The sequence below is a fragment of the Mugil cephalus genome, chromosome 7 (assembly GCF_022458985.1).
Source record: "Mugil cephalus isolate CIBA_MC_2020 chromosome 7, CIBA_Mcephalus_1.1, whole genome shotgun sequence".
Taxonomy (NCBI): Eukaryota; Metazoa; Chordata; class Actinopteri; order Mugiliformes; family Mugilidae; genus Mugil; species Mugil cephalus.
The window spans coordinates 22876197-22895926 of NC_061776.1; the positions used below are offsets into that span (position 1 = coordinate 22876197).

The following is a 19730-nucleotide window of genomic DNA, read 5'->3' on the forward strand; positions in this document are numbered from 1 at the left end:
CACACCGGCTCTGCAGAAAACCATTTTAACCGTCTCTCATCAGCTGCCACCAACACTACCAGTCAAAAGTTTGGTCGCACTTTGTCATTGAATTGAACAACAATTCAATTGAACTATTTGGACAATTGTGTCCAAACTTTTGACTGGTAGCGTATGTGTCCATGAGCAAGTTACTGAACTTGTAACTAATGCATTTCTATGTGTAACAGTTAAGACAGTGAAGCCACCTGGTTAACATTATCAGGGATGATTAATAATGTATTTAGTGATGACAGGACATGGCCGTGCAAGCCCTATAGAAATTATTTATTGAACATACAACTTGATTCTGGGACGGCACAGTGGAGTGGTGGTTAGCACTGATGCCTCCCAGTGAGAAGGGCCTTTCTGGTTGGAGTTTTCATGTTCTCTGTGCGTCTTCTCCGGGCACTCCCTCCAAAGACTTGGAAAAAGCTTGTTAGTGTTGGAATTGTTAGAATTAATGACTCTAAATTCACCCTAGGTGTGAGTATGAGTGCGAATGGTTGTTTGTCTCTGTGTTAGCCCTGCGATAGGCTGGCGACCTGTCCAGGGTGTACCCCACCTCTCACCTAATGACAGCTGGAACAGGCTTGAGCAACCTTCACGACCCTAGTGAGGATTAAGTGGTATGGAAGATGAGATGAGATTATTTTAAAGCGTGGTTAGAGTACACGTCGGCTTTACAAGTCTCTAGAGCTTATTCAGAAGACATAACTCAGAACTTCGCAGTCATTATTTCAACACTTTTTTTTAAATACTTAGATAATATGCCGTAATGTGCAATACTTTTGCCTCTGCATTTACAGGAAGCTTTATAACACCATAAGCTTAAAAGTACGAAATCACAAAAGATCCTTATGATGTCTGATATTATATCTTGAGGCCCTCATCAGCGTCACAGGTTAGGAATTGCAGTCGTTAATAATATAAGCAGAAGTGGGTAAAGTTCAATTTGTCTTTCAGGGACTAGTTGATCTTTACTAGAAGAAAAGTAAAAGACAATAAATATGTGATGTTGTCTGGACAGTAAAATGCTAACCTGACCTTCTGAGATGTCATCCCCGGAAACTGTACAGGTTGCTCGATGTACTGTCTATTAACAGAGCAATCAGACAGTGTAACTACCTATGTAGTCAGCATGGCAGCAGAAGATTCCTACTATCTTTGTGGACTACATATATATATATATATATATATATATATATATATGCACATAAAAGGTACTCTTACAAGTGACTGTCACACCTGAGACATGCCTGTAACTATCAAACTAAACTTAAAGGCAATTATAAAGTGAATTGTTGTCAAAGAAAAACTTTCTGCATCTCAACTGAAAATCCTTGCACTTTGGTGTTTGTGTAGGACTAGTATCATTATGAAGCTTCTCACAGAAAAAAGGAAATTCAGATTTTAACTACTGAAAACAACTCAGTTAGAAAGTTGTTGAAATGCATAAATATTTGTCATTTCAGGCTGCTGCTCACATTTATGTAAATATTTATTTCGTGTGAGAAGTCAGGTTGTGGAGTGTTCACGTCACATCACATGACTCTTTACATGGAACCAAACTCTGACTTCCTTATCAAAATAACCACCTACATTAAGAACAGCGCAAGTAACATTTACTTTCACCTCTGCCAGAGACAAAATGACCACAGATATCTGGTCACTTCCTTACCTAATGCTTGCCCTGACTGCCTCACGCTGCCTCAAGTGACATCACATTTACAGCGTCATACGTCACACAGCTCCATCTGGAGCCACAACAGGTCTTATACAACATTTTCATGTGCTGTATGTGGTGAAATTGGTGGCCTTCCCCTTTAAGGATATTTCAAGATGATTTGCCACCTGTAAGAGCAGGCCATTTCATTTTCAAGAAAATACTTTCACATATACTAAGACTATTTTGATAGAAAACCAATGTTTCCTGGTTCATGCAGAGAAAGGAAATAAATAAATAAATACTGCATACGGTCTTGGGGCTCACATGTTAATTTTGAGGGTTTTTCTGTTTCTGTTTTTCAAGACTGTGGCATTGCCCACTACTGTAGCAGATGTTTATCGGGAATTAAATGTGATTAAACAAGTTACAACTACTGGTACATTTGGAAACAAACTTGGACAATTTGCCGGAGTCTAAGTGAGCATGTTACATGTCGCTGCTTCACACTGTGATCCTAGGTGCACAGGCCGAACTGCTGACCTACTTCTTTGGCTAAAACCTTTCTCTGTGATTGCAGCAGATAGCTTAAATACGTTACGGAAGGTATAGACCCACAAAATGACACAGTGGAGAAATTATGCCAGTGACAAGGTGATTAACTGATGAAACTGATGTTCTATAATCTGTTGTTTTAAGCATATCTCTAAATGTCTAAATGTTTCTACCGAGGGAAAAAACAGGTTACATCCCTCATAATATGCAAAAAAAAAAAAAAAAGACTGTCAAGATTTCAGGTGAAACATCCAAGTTTGATATGTCATGGATTATAATCACTGCCACATATTCTTTTGTAGTAATGTGTGATCCATCTCATATAGTATAGGTTATGACAGAGAGGAAACACAAAATTAAACTGAATTTGCCAATGAGCAAGTATGGTTCTATGTTTATAAGTGAAGCCTAAAACCAGACCTTTTAAAACAATCACTTATTGGATGCAGCTCTTCATTAATAAATTTAGTCGCGCTAAGATGAGAAATGAAAACAAATAAAAGCAGAAATCAATCAAGTCTTGATAAGGGATTGACTGATTGGGACTTTCTTCTGCTTTCTGTTCCAGCTGTTTGTACCCAAAATACTATTTAAAAAAAAAATAAGAATGGAAAAATACTTACATATGAAACCCTGAGATTTAGAGCATAATTTCCAGAGTTAAGTCCTTCGGGTTTCAGAAGAAGAAACAGCCAAACCCTCCGTGCAAAATCCATCTCTTAGCCTCAAGGCTTACTTCGCCTCATCGTGGACCCAGGAAAGTGTCTCCAGAACCCAAAGTTTATGTTAAAAGGTACTTCTAGGCGCACGGAAGTGGCGTTATCGCCCTATGTTGAGCAGTTTGAAACCTGCCACAGGTGCGATGCACAACTTCTTCCCGTCCATTCGCGAGTCTCTTCCGTATTCATTCCACAGAGAGGAAAAAAAGGGTCCCGATCCGCGCAGCGAGGAGAGGATGCTGCGCTGTCTTCAGCAGCTGCGCAGCGGCGGCAGAGAGGCGCCTCGATTTGCCCTTCAGCAAGAGAGCATGAGGGAGGGGAGGATGCTACTGGACCACTGAGGATTACCGCCCCGATAGGACCCCACGACACACCCAAACATGGCAGAAATACGCAGCTACTGGGAGAGAGTGGGCAGCTTTATCACATGACCAGGTGACAAACTCAGAACAGTATGGGCACTCTGAAGAAACTTGGTCTAGTTCTGTGCCGTGGAAGATTTAAACTTCTATTACTAGCACGTGTAGACCGCTTTAATGTAAACCAGTCATTATGTGTAGATAACATCCGCATTAACAAGTTATTTAATGTCACACTGACTTTTGATTCTCTTAATAAAGACATTTGAATGGTGTTTTGGACACACATAAAAAGCTATTAACCTACTTAATGTTGTACCCCCAGGTCTGAATGAACATGTAGGCCTACATCTAGACAAGGCAGACACTGGGAACGACTGAACTGACTTTACTACTATAGGGGCTAATCAGGGAAGTCTCCTGCTGTGACTTTGATGAACAGAAACCACATTACTTCGCGCGGTTGTTGTCAAATTAGATATTGTGTTTGTTTCCAGAAGACTAAAGAAGGCAGTGGTTCTGGGTTATCTGCAGCCCACTCCTACATGGTGCTACACCCTACTCCTACATGGTGCTACACCCTCTAGTGGTAAAAAGCAGACTTTGTGTCTGTGTAGGACAGTGTGACAGAGCTGCAATAATGCAGTCTTAGCCCTATTATTAATGACTAGTAGAGCCGGAGTTGGCTCTGCCTGGTCATGGCACTGACAATTACAGTTCAATGGTATTCATTAAAGCTGACTTAGAGTTGCCTACATACCAATCAGCCACAACATGAAAGCCACCAACCAATAAAGTGAGTAACATGGTTTCAGTATGATGTGATCATTCAGGGAAACCTAAACCAATATGAGCTGTCCATATTTTCCCCAGGTAAGAGACAAACTCACACCTGGCCATCCATATGGTGTAAAAGAGAATAGGATTCTTTACTCTTTACTCTCCAATGAATCAATGAGACACAACGCTGGCTTTTAAGAGTGAGACATCACAGTGATCTCCTGCTTTTTAAATAAACAATGCGCTATTTCTCTTTTCGTGAGAATATGAACGGCTTTCACAGTATAAAAAAAAAAAAAGAAAGAAAAACGAAAAGAATATTCAGTCAGTCATCACAACCAGTTATAGATTTCGTTGTTATCACTGTACTTGTGGCAGTGGTAATGTGTCCATACACATGCAAACACTTCATTCCAGTATGTGGCAGCAATGTTTAAGACTATACAACAATGATAACGCCATATGAAGTGGCAGACAGGCATCAGTGTGACTGCAACAAGGCTAAACGTTCAAGCTGTTCTAGTTCAGTTAATAGTTATTTACTGCTTTGCAAGTGGGTATTGAGTCAATGCTTGTACATCGATCAGCTGGACTAGCAAAGCAGATTCCAAATATCCTAAATGCACGACTTAAAGTAATCCTTTAAAAGCTATTGCAGTGATATAATGTCAAATACAAAGCTATGAGTACTTACCAATCAGAATATTTAATTGTTTCCCTGTACCATTGAAAAGCAATGTACCCAGAGGAGAGTAAAATTATTCCCTCCAACTTAATTTTAACCCTGGTCCCTGCAGTGGAAACACAATGAGCGCCTCAAATGATCCTTATTCATGCAGGGAAACTTCCTAACAGGCCAGTGTGTCATAGTCACCATTATATTTTCCTCATTTGGCAGTAGTGATGTTGCAGACATTTGTGTAAATGAAAACAACATTTTAAATAACTCCAGTAGTCAAATGTTATATCAGTAACAATTATCCAGTAATGTACACTGATCAGCCACAACATTAAAACCACTGACAGGAGATGTAAATAATATTGACCATCTTGTGACAATTTAGTGTTCTGCTGTAAAATGATGGACCAAACATGTAGCACCCACCTAACCAAACCAGACACCCCCACCCCATAGTAAGGACACTCCTTGATGGCAGCAGCCATCCCAAAAAAAAATCCCATCCAAAAAAAAAACATGAACAGCACAAGGCCTGACCTACAAATTCACTAGATCCCAAGCTGATCAAGTATCTGTGGGATGATCCACAGAGGCCCCTTCTCTCAACCAAAAGGCCCCCACTAACAGCGTTCTGTTGCCAGACACCACAGGACACCCTCAGAAGATCCATGTCCATTCTCTGATGAGTCACAACAGTTTAACAACAAGGGAGACCTACACAATATTAGGAAGGTGGTCATAATGTTATGCCTGATTGGTATATAACAGTATATCACCAAAAATGCTTCAAGTCTTGGTTTTGACAGTATATGCAGAAGAACTGCAAGGAAACAGACAACAGATAGATCAGCCTGATTACTATTCACACAATAAGATACAAATTCTAAATGTTATTGAGCTTATTATTTATCTATTTATTTATCTAAAAACACAACATATGCGATAAGGAGACAAAACCACCAACAGAGTATGGATCCTTTCACTGTGAAAATGCTTCTTTTTTTTTCCAGTTTAAGCTACTCTTGGCCTTTCAGATAAGATATAACATGACACTGAAACATACAACATAAGAGATAACCAACTTGGGAAAAAAGCAACAACAACAAAGAGTAGACAAAGACAGTAGAAAGTATGTGAGTCAACACTTCTGGACACATCCTCCCTTTTGTAGACTTAAACTAATTTAAAGTAGTCTTCCATATTTGCCCTGTCTGTAGTTGCCACATTAGTTAGCTACATCATGCTGCTTTGGCCTGTGATCACCTGTGGTTTATGTTTCTGTGATGTAGGTCATGATGATGCACAAAGTAAAAGACACATCTGTGGCCTTTTTTGTGCGTCACTTTCTACTGGGAGATTTTCACTGACTTATTTCAAATGAAAATGTTCAAATTCAACGGATTTGAAGGGGATAAAGGGGAGGAAAAACACATATTTTTTTAGTAAGGTTGTGGAATGTTGGATAAAAAGCCATGCAGTCAGTTTGCTATGAATAGACTGAGAGTGAAGATGTGTCCTTCAGCAAATCGTTGCAACTTTGACTCATTTGTGACATAACTAGCTCACTCTGACCTGTCAGTCAATGGCTTCACATAGTCTCTTCCTTCCGTGTACACAGGTAGCAACAACGTAAGTGAAGCAAAGCCACATTTTGTTTCAGCGAGCATCAAATGCAGATCAACAATGAAGCGATCCTGGCATGCAGCTGCTCTGTGCTTAGTTGTAAAGGCTCACAAACAAAAACTTGCAGGTGCGTTTCAAACGCTTTCCCTGGACTGTTTTACCAACTGGGGCCAATACGAACATATTTTTCATAAGACACTGCAAAATTAACAGTACATAGTTTGAGAACTTTACCAGAAATTGTCCCTGATTTTCAGCATCAGGGGGTTCTCAGCAGGGAGCACCAGTCAAGTACATGATGGTAAGAGGTACCCTAGTCCCCAACTGAGTGTTTAAGTTATTTCTAAGAATTTAAAACTGGCAGCTGGAAAATGAACCAATCCTTGGAGAGAGAAGCTCCTACTCTATACAGGGGAATGAAGAACAGTGTAAAACCACATTACCCATAAAGCCCAGGTGCATATGTTTTCTTTTTTTCCGGATGTAGCATCACATGAATTGACTGTCAACATGCAAGATGGCCACGCATCACAGGCAAAATGCTGCTGGGCGGAGAAAAGTACAGGTAAATTATTAGAGTCGCATCATTGATAAACTGTGTGGCAACGGAAGCATTGGGGTATTCGGCTTAAAGAAATGTTTCACGAATACTTGACTGACAGCAAAAGACAAACGAAAAGGGCAGCGCTGCTGTTATGTGTCATGACTCAAGCCAGCTAACCAGCTAGCTTAGCTTACGTGAGGTGCTAGCGTCTTCTGCTAACGGTTATGTCTAAATGACTATCTACTTCTGAAAACAGTGCACACATATGAGCACATGAAACGTTACAAGACGATTACTCAGCTCGCTGGTTAGCACAAACGATTAATGTACAGTTTTGGCTGCAGTTTTATGCCGTAACGGCGTTAACAGTAGCTTAGCTGCACTGCATCCGGGCTCCGTCTAATTGCTGAGAAAACGTACGTGCCTCGGTGGGTTTGGCGTGCACCCTGCCAGCACACACTGCTAGCTCATGAACACGCCTTATCACTGCTGGACTTGTCTCTGAGTAACTGTCTTAATTTTTTAGCAGGAAGTCATTATGTGGCTTGTTCCATGTTTTCCTAGTTAATGTTACTGTGCACAACGCCGTCATTAGCTTGTTGAGGCTTCAAAGTGGGTGTGTGTCTGGTGGGTTAAACCAGAAGTCGTAGTAAAGGAGTGTGCCCTCGATGCACTCTTCCCTCTTTTTGTTCCAGGTGTCGTATGTCATTAGGGATGAGGTGGAGAAATACAATCGAAATGGGGTGAATGCTCTCCAGCTTGACCCTGCCTTGAACCGGCTCTTCACTGCTGGGAGGGACTCCATCATCCGGATATGGAGTGTTTACCAGCACAAGGTACAGCTTCGTACGCTTTTAACTATCAAAACTGTGTTACTACTACCAGGCAGCAGTTTTTAATCACATACTTTTCTCACTCTCAACCTTGGATCCTAATTCTTTCTCTCTCTGCTATTGTAGCAGGACCCATACATTGCATCTATGGAGCATCATACAGACTGGGTCAACGATATAGTCCTCTGCTGTAACGGAAAAACATGTGAGTTTTTAATGACCCATATCTACTTTATTTAAGATGTAGGTGTGAACTCTCCCATTTATCCTGACTTCCCTCTCTTGTGTTTTTAGTGATATCGGCCTCATCCGATACGACAGTCAAAGTATGGAATGCGCATAAAGGCTTTTGTATGTCCACGTTACGAACTCACAAGGACTATGTGAAAGCTTTGGCTTATGCAAAGGACAAGGAGCTTGTAGCATCCGCGGGTCTGGACCGGCAGATCTTTCTTTGGGATGTGAACACACTAACGGCGCTTACTGCTTCCAACAACACTGTCACCAGTGAGTAACTTTTTCTTTTTTTGACGACGGTTGTGACCATTTTTGAGCTGTGTGCTGTGAAATTTCAATCATGGTATAGTATGTACTGAAAATAAATACCAGATGTTTTGTATAATTGATCTTCTTAAAATTTATCAACAAACAGCCTCGTCACTCAGTGGCAACAAGGACTCGATCTACAGTCTGGCTATGAACCAGATGGGCACAGTCATTGTGTCTGGATCCACAGAAAAGGTATGAGTTTCCATTAAGGCGACACACACACACACACATATATAAAATATAACAGATAAAAACAATGCTCTCGTTTTTCCACCCATCTTTGATTTCCTTCTTTGTTTGGATTCCAACATGCTCATCAGAAAGATTGCTGATTGTTGTCAGTGTTATTGCTGTTTGAGCAAAATATCAGAAATTAAGTTCCTCTTTAGTCATTACTGTGAAGAAAATAAAACAAGTTGTTGATCCTGTAGAACATTACCAAGGTTACATCTCAAAAAATGTGAATGTGACTTGCCAGGACACTTTTGAATGCTTTGAGTGGACTTTTATCTCACTTTATTCTATTCACAATCCTCTCCAGGTTCTGAGAGTGTGGGACCCTCGAACATGTGCAAAGCTGATGAAGCTTAAAGGTCACACAGACAACGTGAAGTCATTGCTGCTGAATCGAGACGGCACTCAGGTGAGCTCAAGTATCTAAAATGTGGCGGCTGTTAATCGGAAGCATTTTCAAAATCTAAAATCTGCTGTTCTCTCTTCAAGTGCCTTTCTGGCAGTTCAGACGGAACCATCCGCCTTTGGTCACTGGGCCAGCAGAGGTGTATCGCCACATACCGGGTGCATGACGAAGGGGTGTGGGCCCTGCAGGTCAATGAGGCCTTTACGCACGTGTATTCTGGAGGCAGAGACAAAAAGATCTACTGCACTGACCTGCGTAACCCCGACATCCGTGTGCTCATCTGTGAGGAGAAGGCTCCTGTGCTCAAAGTAAGAACCTAGAATACTTTACTGGAGTAGAAGAGAGATGATGCACACTACATCCCTCCTTTATCCATCCTTTCAGTATTTACTAAACAAGTTTGGCATGGAGTTATTTTTCAGATATTCTTAGTAGCTTTCAGTTTGATATTGAGCAGTTTAAGTCTGCCCATTGATTTCAGCTGAGGTTTACTTTGACCAGGTGTTTTTCTTTCTCTCCCAGAAGCATGCCACTGTGAATACAGTATGGTCACATGTGGTTTGTTTTTTATTTAATTTGTATGATTGTCTTTCCTGTGCTTTATCAGCAGTAACAGCACTTGTAAATTCAAAAACATATCCTCATGTTCACCTCAGTCATCCCTGTGCTCCTAGCTAACCGTTTGGAGTCACTCAACCTTTTTGCTGCCTTTCTCTTTTGCTCAGATGGAACTGGACAGATCTGCTGATCCACCTCCTGCTATCTGGGTCTCCACCACCAAGTCATCCGTTAATAAATGGGTAAGCATGCGTGACACCTCTGAGATCACTGGTTGACTGGCAAAGTAATGAAGTGTAGATGGAAGCTTGTTCCTGTAGCCGTGCCTTATGCTGTTCAGCTGTAATCCTCCTGCAGCTTGTGTAAAAATTTAAACCGGCTTTTGCGATTGTGTGGGTGATACAGAAAAGATAATTGCATTACATTAATCAGCTGAGAGGAAGCGATTAATAAAATCCGGTGTCTTTAATACCCATTGTCTTTGTACCTTATTTGTGTAGTCTCTAAAGGGAATGCACAACTTTAGATCATCAGGGGAGTATGACAATGACTGCACCACCCCGCTGACACCGCTGTGTACTCAGCCAGAACAAGTCATCAAGGGTAAACTTGTGCTTTTGATCTCATTTGTATTCTCAAATCAATTTTCTTTTGCGTTCTATAAAGTGATACTCTGTGTTGTTTATTGCAGGAGGTGCCAGTATTATTCAGTGCCACATTCTCAATGACAAGAGACACATACTCACCAAAGATACCAACAACAATGTGGCTTTTTGGGACGTCCTGAAGGTAAATAATAATAAATAATAACTGTACTTCTGTTTGTGTATTGGCTCTTATTTTGGACTATAAGTTTAGATAATCCCTTTTTAGTGGGGGTGATTGAGGGTGGGGCCTGCAGTGCTGAATGATGCTGATTGGTCATGTCCAGTATTTTACATGTGCCACTTAAAAAGTAGATTAAATAAACTTGGTTAATTGTGAAGTGGGAATTTGAGATGCTGACTTGAAATGAGATGCCATACATTTTGTTAAGGTTGACTTACAGAGGCAGAGGCTTTTTTAAGTTAAGCTCGATCTTTCAGCTGGAGTGAAAACAGAAGGACTGCAGGGAATATTTAGTTCTTTAAGAAGTTCCTTGATGTTAGATTATTGGCGAAATGCATTTCTGGTAATTTGCTGCTCATTTGTCCTGATAAACCTCCTGTTGAATCTCTGTAGAGTTAAGTAAAACTAATTGTCCATTTTCTGCAGGCTTGCAAGGGTGAAGACTTAGGCAAAGTGGAATTTGATGAAGAGATCAAAAAGCGCTTCAAGATGGTCTATGTGCCAAATTGGTTCTCTGTTGACTTGAAAACCGGGGTGAGTTGCAAACCTGGTAATAAAGAAGCTTTATACTTGCTTTGGAAGTTCTGACTTGTCCTTTCCCACGGCCTCGTTCACCCATCTCACAGTTGTGTGCTCTGCCTTTATTTTTTTTATATATTTTTTCAATAGATGCTCACTATCACTTTGGATGAGAGTGACTGCTTCGCTGCTTGGGTTTCTGCAAAGGATGCAGGGTTTTCAAGTTCTGACGGATCCGACCCAAAGTGTAAGATATCATATTTTATGTTCAAGTACGTGTTGAGTAATTTAGAGCTGTGGCTTTAACATAACGTCTGATTCTGACCACTCTTGTTTGCAGTGAACCTGGGGGGACTTTTGCTCCAGGCTCTGCTGGAGTTCTGGCCCAGAACTCGCATCAACCCCATGGACGAAGAGGAGAACGAGGTGAACCACGGTAAGCAGACTGGCGCCTCTGCTTCACTGAATAATTCTTCTAAAATTGAATCAACCAAAGAACTGCAGTGATGCCCAGGGAAGCCATTGAGGCGTGTCTTTTTTTGATAGTTCCGCTTATGTTTTTTTCCACTTAGCTATGAGTTGGCCACACGCCTTCCAGCTGTCAGTGAGTGGGCCAAGGTGTCGTTCCCTCTGTGTGCTAAAGCTTGTGTTGTTGTGCTCACAGTGAATGGAGAGCAGGAGAACCGAGTTCAGAAAGGGAATGGATATTTCCAGGTGCCACCACACACGCCAGTCATCTTTGGGGAAGCAGGAGGCAGAACTCTATTTAGGTACGGCCTCACTGACCAACCTTTAATGTATCATATATATATACCTTTAAAGTAAAATGAATATTTAGGAAGTTTCTGTGACCTCCTCTTGAAATGTTAATAGCTGACTCATTGACCACACCTCTGTGTTGCTTCTGATGCCTGGTGCTTTATTTTGCAGGCTGCTATGTAGAGATTCAGGTGGAGAGACTGAATCCATGCTGCTCAATGAGACAGTTCCACAGTGGGTCATTGATATAACTGTAGATGTGAGTATCACTGCTGTTTATTTACCTTAAACATAGATTATCTGTTTTTTTGCATGTCTCTACCTTGAAGTCATCTTTTCCATAATGTTTCATTTTTTTTAACTTTCCTGTTATTCTATTCCAACTTTGGTCGACATCACAGACATCTATTATTATTACTCATTTAGGAAGCTCAAGTGCTTGTGTGTATGTTTTGTACCTCTTTTAATCAGAGAAGCCAACAAACAAAAACTAAAGCATTGTTTGTGGGAAGATAATTATGACTTCTTTTGCTGTTAAGAATTGCTAAGTGCTTATAAATATACTCCAGCTAATATGTTAAACCCTGAACCTGTGCAAGGACTTTTAGTTTGTCATGTTTTCTTGTGTTTATTTCTTCTTCTTCTTCTGTTCCAGAAAAATATGCCCAAGTTCAATAAAATCCCATTCTACCTCCAGCCCCATTCTTCCTCTGGTGCAAAAACTCTAAAAAAGTAAGTTTGCAGTTCCTTGTATTTACATTACTGGCGTGAATTCTGCAGCCCTCCTGTGCAGAGCTGATTTTGTTGGTCCTCTGGGTTCTGCAGGGACCGCCTCTCGGCCAGCGACATGCTCCAGGTGAGGAAGGTGATGGAGCACGTTTACGAGAAGATCATCAACCTGGACAACGAGTCGCAGACCACCAGCTCCTCAGCCAACGATAAACCCGGGGAGCAGGAGAAGGAGGAGGACATGGCCATGCTAGCTGAAGAGAAAATTGAGCTCATGTGTCAAGACCAGGTGGGCCTATCTTTCCTCACATGTATCATTTGTTCCACTGCAATTAGCCTCCCTCTGTCCTTCACTTTATTCATTTCTATTTCTTTTTTTTTTCATCTTTCAACCAGGTTCTAGATCCCAACATGGACCTGCGAACAGTTAAACATTTTATCTGGAAGAGTGGCGGGGACTTGACGCTTCATTATAGGCAGAAGTCCACGTGAAAGTAATCATTTTTAAAACCAGAACTCTTCGTCATTTGCCAATCACCACCCACCTCTGACATGTAGTACCCTAAACCCCATTGTGTGGTCAGGAGTCAATGAGAATCCAGTAAAAATTTGTGAGGACGTGGCTCATGGTGTATCATAGGGAACTGACCAAAACAGCAGAACAGGCCGGCGCAGCCAACACACACCTGGGAGATAAGTGGTCCACATTGGTTCTTTTTTAACAGTTGGACTTTTTATGTTTAGATCTTTGACTGCTGTTTTTTTTTTTCCTTCTCCCGATTGGCATTTTATTTTGAAGCAACCGAAGTATCAGTATGTTTTGTGTTTGAGTGTGTGTGTGTGTGTGTGTGCACGTGGATGTAGTAGACTGTTTGTCCTAGTACATTCCAGACACTGTCTTTGTTCTCCAAACACTCCACACCTGCCTCAACAGAATCACCAGTTCGAGAGTACACCTGGTCTCTGGGTAGCATCATAGTCCTTCATAAAAAAGATCCTCACTTGTTCTGTTGTCGACTTCTTAACTTGAACTTAACCCCAACTAGACATCTAATTATTGAGAAGAGCTTGAACATCATTGACAGAAGCACTTGTCTTTGTCTTTTATTTTTTAGCTGCGCTGTTCTCAACTGAATGAATGTTTTTTTTTTTTTGTTGTTTTTTTTTTGTAAATATGTGAACAACATCTTTGATTTAAATGACTTTGCAGCAGTTTTATTTTGTTCTTGTACAGTTTACTTAAAAACCCAACACTTACTGATGATTTTTTTTCAAACCCCTAGAGCACATTTGTGGTCATGAACATAACTTGACTTGGGTGTTAAGAATTGCATTTGTTGTATTCACTGCAACCCAGAAATTGCAGGTAAAAAAGTTAGTAGTTGCCCAAGTCATCTTAGCAACTGGGGAGCTATATATAAGGTATATATCTTTGACGGTAACTCATGCTTACATGCTCTGTGTTCGGCTCATGAGCAGTGACTCTGGTGACAGTGAGGGCTGTTCCTAATGTATATTTCATTTAGAATTAATAAGAGTTCAAATATAACTTGAACAGGAGTCTCATCTGAGAGAATATATGAACATTCAACCACTGTGGGAAATTCACCAAAGTGAAATAAATGCTAAAACCTATTACTCTCTTGGTGTGTCACCAAGCAGGAAAAAAAAAAAAATCAAAAAACTGATCTTTTTATTGTACATTTTCTCGAGTTAATTTTGCCATGATGAGTGTGTGTAACGCCATACTGGTGGGGGATGCATTGAGTGAGCTCTAATTGGCCAAAAACAGGATGTGTACCATTTTTGGGCCAGAACACTGCAATATCCCTTGTTGTAATAATTTGTGAAATATGTATATTTTAGGCATTTAAAGAAATAAATTGGAATGGTTTAACAATGACAAATTTATGGGGGATTATACGTGGTTGTTTCATGAGCTGGAATATGTTCAGGCGTTTCAGGAGTGTGAAGCAAGGAAAAAAAAAAAAAAACAAGGGACACATTCTTTTTCCAGTCAAGTGATATGATTGTTTAACCATCACAGATTCACCCATTTCACATTCATCAAAAGACTCTGCACTCGTTCCTAATAAAACATACAATTCATTGATAAAATACCTGCAAAAATACTTTTCCTTGTTTGACATACTAGCACCGACTTCCACAATTAAAAATATTAACAAGCCCCTTACAAAGACACAATTACTCATCCAGAGTACTAATATATTACTAGACATTTATCAAACGCTTGTCTATTGATTCACAAGCGGTTCCCATTTAGTTTGCATAGATCACAGTAAACAAAGGTGAGAATACAGTTGAATAGACATGAGGGGAAAGAACGGATCAGCCACAACATTAAAACCAATGAGGGGAATACCATTAATGATCTTGTGCTAATTTAATGCTCCTGGTATTCATGAAGATGTCATTTAGAGTCTTAAGCTGTTGACTTAAACTGATCAAGTATCTCTGGAACAAGCCCCCCCCCCATACAATTCCCTAACCCTAACGTTCTGGTGCAAGAAGCAAAAGGAAAAACTAAACGATATTAGGAAGGTGGTTTTAAAGTTGTGGCTGTGTAAATCTAGCTATACAGCAGTAAAGGTGTGTTTCACAAGACACATAGCTTAAAAGAAAAGAAAAATCTAATTAATGAAAAAAAAAAAAACATAGTGACCCTGCAATGCTGGAGTAAAAACACGTTCTGATCAGTTAAATTCAGTACAAACGTTTCCCTCATACCCAGCAAAAGCCCTTTGAAATGCAATAAACAGGGGATTTCATATAAAAGAGCCCTGCATTTTAGAATTAAAAGCTGGGTAATAATAAAACATATTAACAGATGTAACGCTGCACCACGACTCGTTTAAATCGGTAGCAGCCTAGTTGCTTCTGAAGCCTTCCATAGTGTTAGAGATACGAAGGTGCAGCTGTGCCTTGCAGTAGTATTTGAATGCATTCGTCTTTGGAAGTATTCAAGTTTGTCTCGTTGGTGTAGCAGAAGCAAACTCTAATTACCCGTAAAATCGAATTTCGTTCTACACAAGGTAAAACGCTGATAACATTCTGACCTTTTTGGCTTAAAAATAAACAGTAACTAAACGTTTAAAAAACACAGGATACTACTACAGTGCCTGCAGTGTTTCTTCTACTCTGTTAATGCTGTAGCTGGTTGCTGTAGTGTTGAAACGTTGACTGATGATGCAGCTTGGGTAGGACAGCCTTTCAAGACAGCCTATTCTGTGTTTCTCTGAGAAGCCCCGGTTGATTGTCAACTTCAAGTTTGCATCGCTGTACTTTCTGCGTAGCCTGCCGCCATCTTACTCGAAGTGTGACTCCTCTGGTTCCTCCTCACCGTGCTCATGGTCACACTGGTGAGCCGCATCTCGAGGCTCTGCAGTCTCCTCCACTGACCCTGCTGCATCCTTCACAGCCGGAGACGGAGAGTCGCCTGCATTCAGCTCATCAGCAGCCGGGGATGAGATGAGATCAACTGGAGATGGGCTGGGAATGTGTACAGCTGGGACAGAGGGCTCAGCAGGAGGGTCAGGGGACTCTACTGGAAGAGACAGAGGTGGACTTTGGCTCTCTCTAGACTCCATGAGAAAGCTTCGCGCATCTGAGGAATCGGCGACCAGGTGAGATGGTTCAGCTGGTGGGACGCCCGAATCGGACCAGTTCTCGGTGGAGGAGAGAGCAGCGGTGAGGTCCATGGTGATCTGGGGGCTGAGCTCTGCTGGCTCACTCTGGTGGCTGTCTGTTGACGCTGAGAGCAGGACACTGTCCTCCAGCTCCTCTGCACAACAGGATATCAAGTACAGTTTTCTTTTCCAACTCCAATACATATTTTTTTCTTACAAACTGCTGCAGTGAACTCACCGATGCCAGATATGTCATTCTCCTTCTCGTCATGCATAGCCAGCGAGGTGTTGGTCATGTCGATGGACGACATGGACAGATCCAGCCTGTCCATCAGGTCTGCAGGGTCAGGGTTCATCACCGCCACCTCAGAATCAGTAAAGCCTGGGGGGGAGAAAACAGCATGTTAATGATTATTAACGGTTGTGTTTCATCGTCCTCTTAAGTGACTCGCACAGATTCTCTGAACTGACCAGGGTCCATCACTCTCTGAACAGGAGGGGGTAGTAGTTGAGTTTCCTGTGGGCCGACGTGCTCCAGATCTAACAAATCTTCACCTTGGCTCGAAGGTGCAATCAGAGGCGCCTGGAAACAAAGAGGTAAGAGAAATGCTGAACATTTCAGATGGCTGCTCAAATGTGACGATTTGCCACATTTTACTGTTTTGCATAATTTGAAATAATCAGTTGTCTCCTCCAAACATTTTGGAAGTTGGTGAAGTTGTTACTGTGTATTTAAACCTCTGTCGTGTTTGATTCACCAGAGGCCATTGTGTGCTCTGGAACACTTCTGACTTTTAAAACAATTACCTAATGTATCAAATAATAAATACATTATTAAATAACTTGAATTATGGCCACGTGGTTGTATCCCTCAGCTCATCAGTCAAGTAGCGGTTTACTTCCATGTGTGTCCTAAATCTTACACAAATACACACACAGCATGTGTAGTAACGACAGCTGTGATGCATAATAACAGTTATTAGTTATAACACCAACAGTAACATTTACCTCTGTGTATCCATGTGTTGGCAGCTCTGGAGGAGGCGTCTCCTCAGGAACATGGGTAGGAGGCTTCACAGGCGATACGTCAGGATTTGCAGGGATTCGGTGTAGGTAGCCATAACCGATGCCGCAACCCAAACTGAGACCAAACATTTAAATTGAAATGTTTTGAGAACATGTGTGTGGGGAAAATGGTTTTGTTATCTTTTAAAGTGCAAAGTACAAGCTACAAAGTACAGCACCTATGTATAAGTATAACTCAAGGTGATGTACATTGTATTCTCCAGTAAAGCTAGATTTATGCATCTGCACTGGATCTATGCCACAGGCACGTAATAGCTGTGTACGCTTTACCTGTGCCTGGCATGTAACTCACCAGACAATGTTTCATGGCAAACTCTCTTGGAAAATTCTTTTGCTTCAAAGAAACTATCTGTTCAGATGCCTGCCCTCTTTTCAGTGTTGCAGTTATTTACATTCATTATTTAACTTATATTTAAAAATGACAACACACCGGTTCACAAGTATGAATGTTTGAAAAGGTGAAGGCCAGTACGGCATCAGATTTGCGTAAATCCTTTGCAGCAGTATAAACCAAACATAAATCACTCGTTTTTCCCTGTGTTTCTGTGTGTGGTCCCATACCTGCCCTCTCCACCCCATGCTCCATTGGGTGTGACCACCACCTCTCTGCAGACATCTGTGAGTGTGTTGTACACCAGTAGCTTCAGGGGCTTCCCTTCATGGGTCTCAATCAATGAGAAGAAGTCTTCTGACTGCAAGTCAGAAACTCTGAATTAACTTCACATTGGCTTTATATGCACCTTACAATATTAATAATAATACATCACTTACAAACAAACTCTAGCACAATTTGTAATTAACCAAACAGGGATGTGAGAATTTAAAATGTGCCTTACATCTTGCAACAGTTGATCTGCTCCAACAATGTAGTCACTGTGGGGCTGGAGTCCTGCAAGTGCAGCTGGTGAACTGGCTTCCACATCCTGGGAGAAAGAGGTTTTAGTGTATAACAAACCAAATGTGAAGCACTGGTGCATGCACGGTTACTGAGGCTGATTCGACAGTGAGGTAAATAGCTATTCATGATTCTTCAGGTAACTCACCAGAACGTGCCAAACGTTTTCATTGGCTCCTTGGTAGCTGCAGAAGCGAACGCTTGCCCCCAGCAGACCCTGGCCTCCCCACATGGTACTGGGCACCACCTCCAGCTCACGAACCTGTGTGGTTTTAATGCTGTAAACCTCCATCTTCACTGCTCTCTCCATGTTGGCTTGCAGGAGCTCCTTGAGCAGACCATTCTCCTCATTCTGGTTCAAACAAATAAGAGTTTGAAATGTGTTATTATAGCAACAAAGTGCATGTTCACTTTCCTTTATTTATATTCTTCTAGTTTGCATCATAACAATCTATGGTCAGTTACTTGAATAGATACTATGCAACTCTCAGTAAACTTACAAGTCTTTTGTTGTCCAGAGACAGAATGAAGTCAAAGAAAGGCTGCACTCCAGCATGTTCAGCTGGAGAATTTGGCTGCACCTGTCAAAACCAGCGCAGGAAACGTGTTAAAGGCTTAGAGTTGATATAACTTTGGTCATCTGGGCAGAACACAAGGTGTTAAGAATAATACTGGCATAAAGTAAATAAGCTGTTGGTTGACTATTACACGTTATTGCACATTAATGTGTTATTAAAACTCCTTAATACAAATTGCTGTTTAGCCAACAAAACAGTCCCCAGAAAGAAGATCGATTTATCGGTTAATCTACTTATCGATTTATCACTGCTAACTCGTTCTGTTTTACACTACAGTATGGAAAGACTGGAGTTAACGTAAAGCGACTGACGGAAGAAATGTTCCACTTTAGTTTGCTCTTGCGCCAAAAACTATTTAATTTTCCGACACATGAATTATTATTATCTCCAGGAATTCAGTAATTCACCAGGAAGCTGTGAGGGCTCAGTGGACCCGGAGGTGCTGTAAACTTTTATTTAAGACAAGTGCGATTTAAACATATGCTTTAAAAGCATATGTGTGTAGAATCATTTCTTCCTCTTAGAATAAGCGGTTAATACTGCCACCTCATCAGGTTATAACGCAATTACTAAGCTAGCTATCAGCTAGCATACAGTAAGACGTCATAATAAGCCGCTCCACTTTAAACATCAAAACTCGCTCTTACGCCGTGCACATGGTATCCGTACGACCCTCCTTCGGATACTTCTGAACTCTGAGATAAACCCATTTCTGCCGGGGACAACTAAATAATATTATCATCAGAAAATAACGACTGAGACTTATCACGGTTGACAAGTCGCGGCCATCTTGCTTGCGGCCCAAAGTAATCGATCATTGCTGCTGTCGAACCCAGATAGATGCGCTCAAGCCAACGTAAAGAAACAGCACCGACACACACATAAATAATCAGTCTGTGACGTGTTTGTTGGACTCGTATTTATTTATTTTTTAATAGTTTTTGGAAAACTAGATTTTCTATTGTATTGACTTGATCTGAGTCACTTCCTGGGTCTTATAATGTTTATGTACACAAACTGGAATGCTTTACTTTTTACAGCGGCCCTTGGTACACCTTTGCTTTTCTTGGAATGAAAATGTTTTCATGTTTCAAACAGTATCAAACACTATTCAAACACTATTGGTGTACAATTAAAAAAAACTCTGAGGGCTACATCTTGTCTCA

At 41.0% G+C, this 19730-nt stretch overlaps 2 protein-coding genes across 3 annotated transcripts; one reads left to right on the forward strand and one right to left on the reverse strand.

Annotated features, from left to right (window-relative positions):
* Positions 1–6845: 6845 nt before the first annotated feature.
* Positions 6846–14269, forward strand: LOC125010393 (WD repeat-containing protein 48). 2 transcript variants are annotated; one of them, XM_047588984.1, is made up of 18 exons: positions 6846–6964; positions 7639–7779; positions 7906–7981; positions 8071–8283; positions 8429–8517; positions 8867–8968; positions 9049–9273; positions 9691–9765; positions 10024–10126; positions 10215–10312; positions 10778–10885; positions 11021–11117; positions 11211–11306; positions 11535–11640; positions 11801–11888; positions 12285–12361; positions 12455–12647; positions 12755–14269. In XM_047588984.1, the coding sequence occupies exons 1-18, from the start codon at positions 6917–6919 to the stop codon at positions 12848–12850; spliced, it is 2031 nt and encodes a 676-aa protein (XP_047444940.1). In that variant the 5' UTR covers positions 6846–6916; the 3' UTR covers positions 12851–14269. The 2 variants fall into 2 exon arrangements, with proteins under 2 accessions (XP_047444940.1, XP_047444939.1); XM_047588983.1 differs by having other exon boundaries at positions 6847–6964; positions 7903–7981.
* Positions 14270–14366: 97 nt separating this feature from the next.
* On the reverse strand, positions 14367–19384 carry gorasp1a (golgi reassembly stacking protein 1a). Its single transcript, XM_047588986.1, has 9 exons — positions 19212–19384; positions 18487–18567; positions 18135–18338; positions 17928–18014; positions 17653–17783; positions 17014–17146; positions 16477–16588; positions 16244–16387; positions 14367–16160 (listed from the first exon to the last, which is right to left on the reverse strand). Exons 1-9 carry the CDS (start codon positions 19272–19274, stop codon positions 15685–15687), a joined length of 1431 nt encoding a protein of 476 aa, XP_047444942.1. The 5' UTR covers positions 19275–19384; the 3' UTR covers positions 14367–15684.
* Between the last annotated feature and the right edge of the window lie 346 nt (positions 19385–19730).

What these genes read in the sequence shown, in the direction of transcription:
- LOC125010393 (XM_047588983.1), top strand. Translation starts at nt 6,917, where the DNA reads ATGGCCACGCATCACAGGCAAAATGCTGCTGGGCGGAGAAAAGTACAG. An exon ending in CTGCTGTAACGGAAAAACAT is followed by an intron (nt 7,982 to 8,070) that starts GTGAGTTTTTAA and finishes TTGTGTTTTTAG; the next exon opens with TGATATCGGCCTCATCCGAT. An exon ending in TGACGGATCCGACCCAAAGT is followed by an intron (nt 11,118 to 11,210) that starts GTAAGATATCAT and finishes TCTTGTTTGCAG; the next exon opens with TGAACCTGGGGGGACTTTTG.
- gorasp1a (XM_047588986.1), bottom strand. Translation starts at nt 19,274, where the DNA reads ATGGGTTTATCTCAGAGTTCAGAAGTATCCGAAGGAGGGTCGTACGGA. An exon ending in CAGATCAACTGTTGCAAGAT is followed by an intron (nt 17,784 to 17,927) that starts GTAAGGCACATT and finishes TCTGACTTGCAG; the next exon opens with TCAGAAGACTTCTTCTCATT. An exon ending in GAATGACATATCTGGCATCG is followed by an intron (nt 16,161 to 16,243) that starts GTGAGTTCACTG and finishes CCTGTTGTGCAG; the next exon opens with AGGAGCTGGAGGACAGTGTC.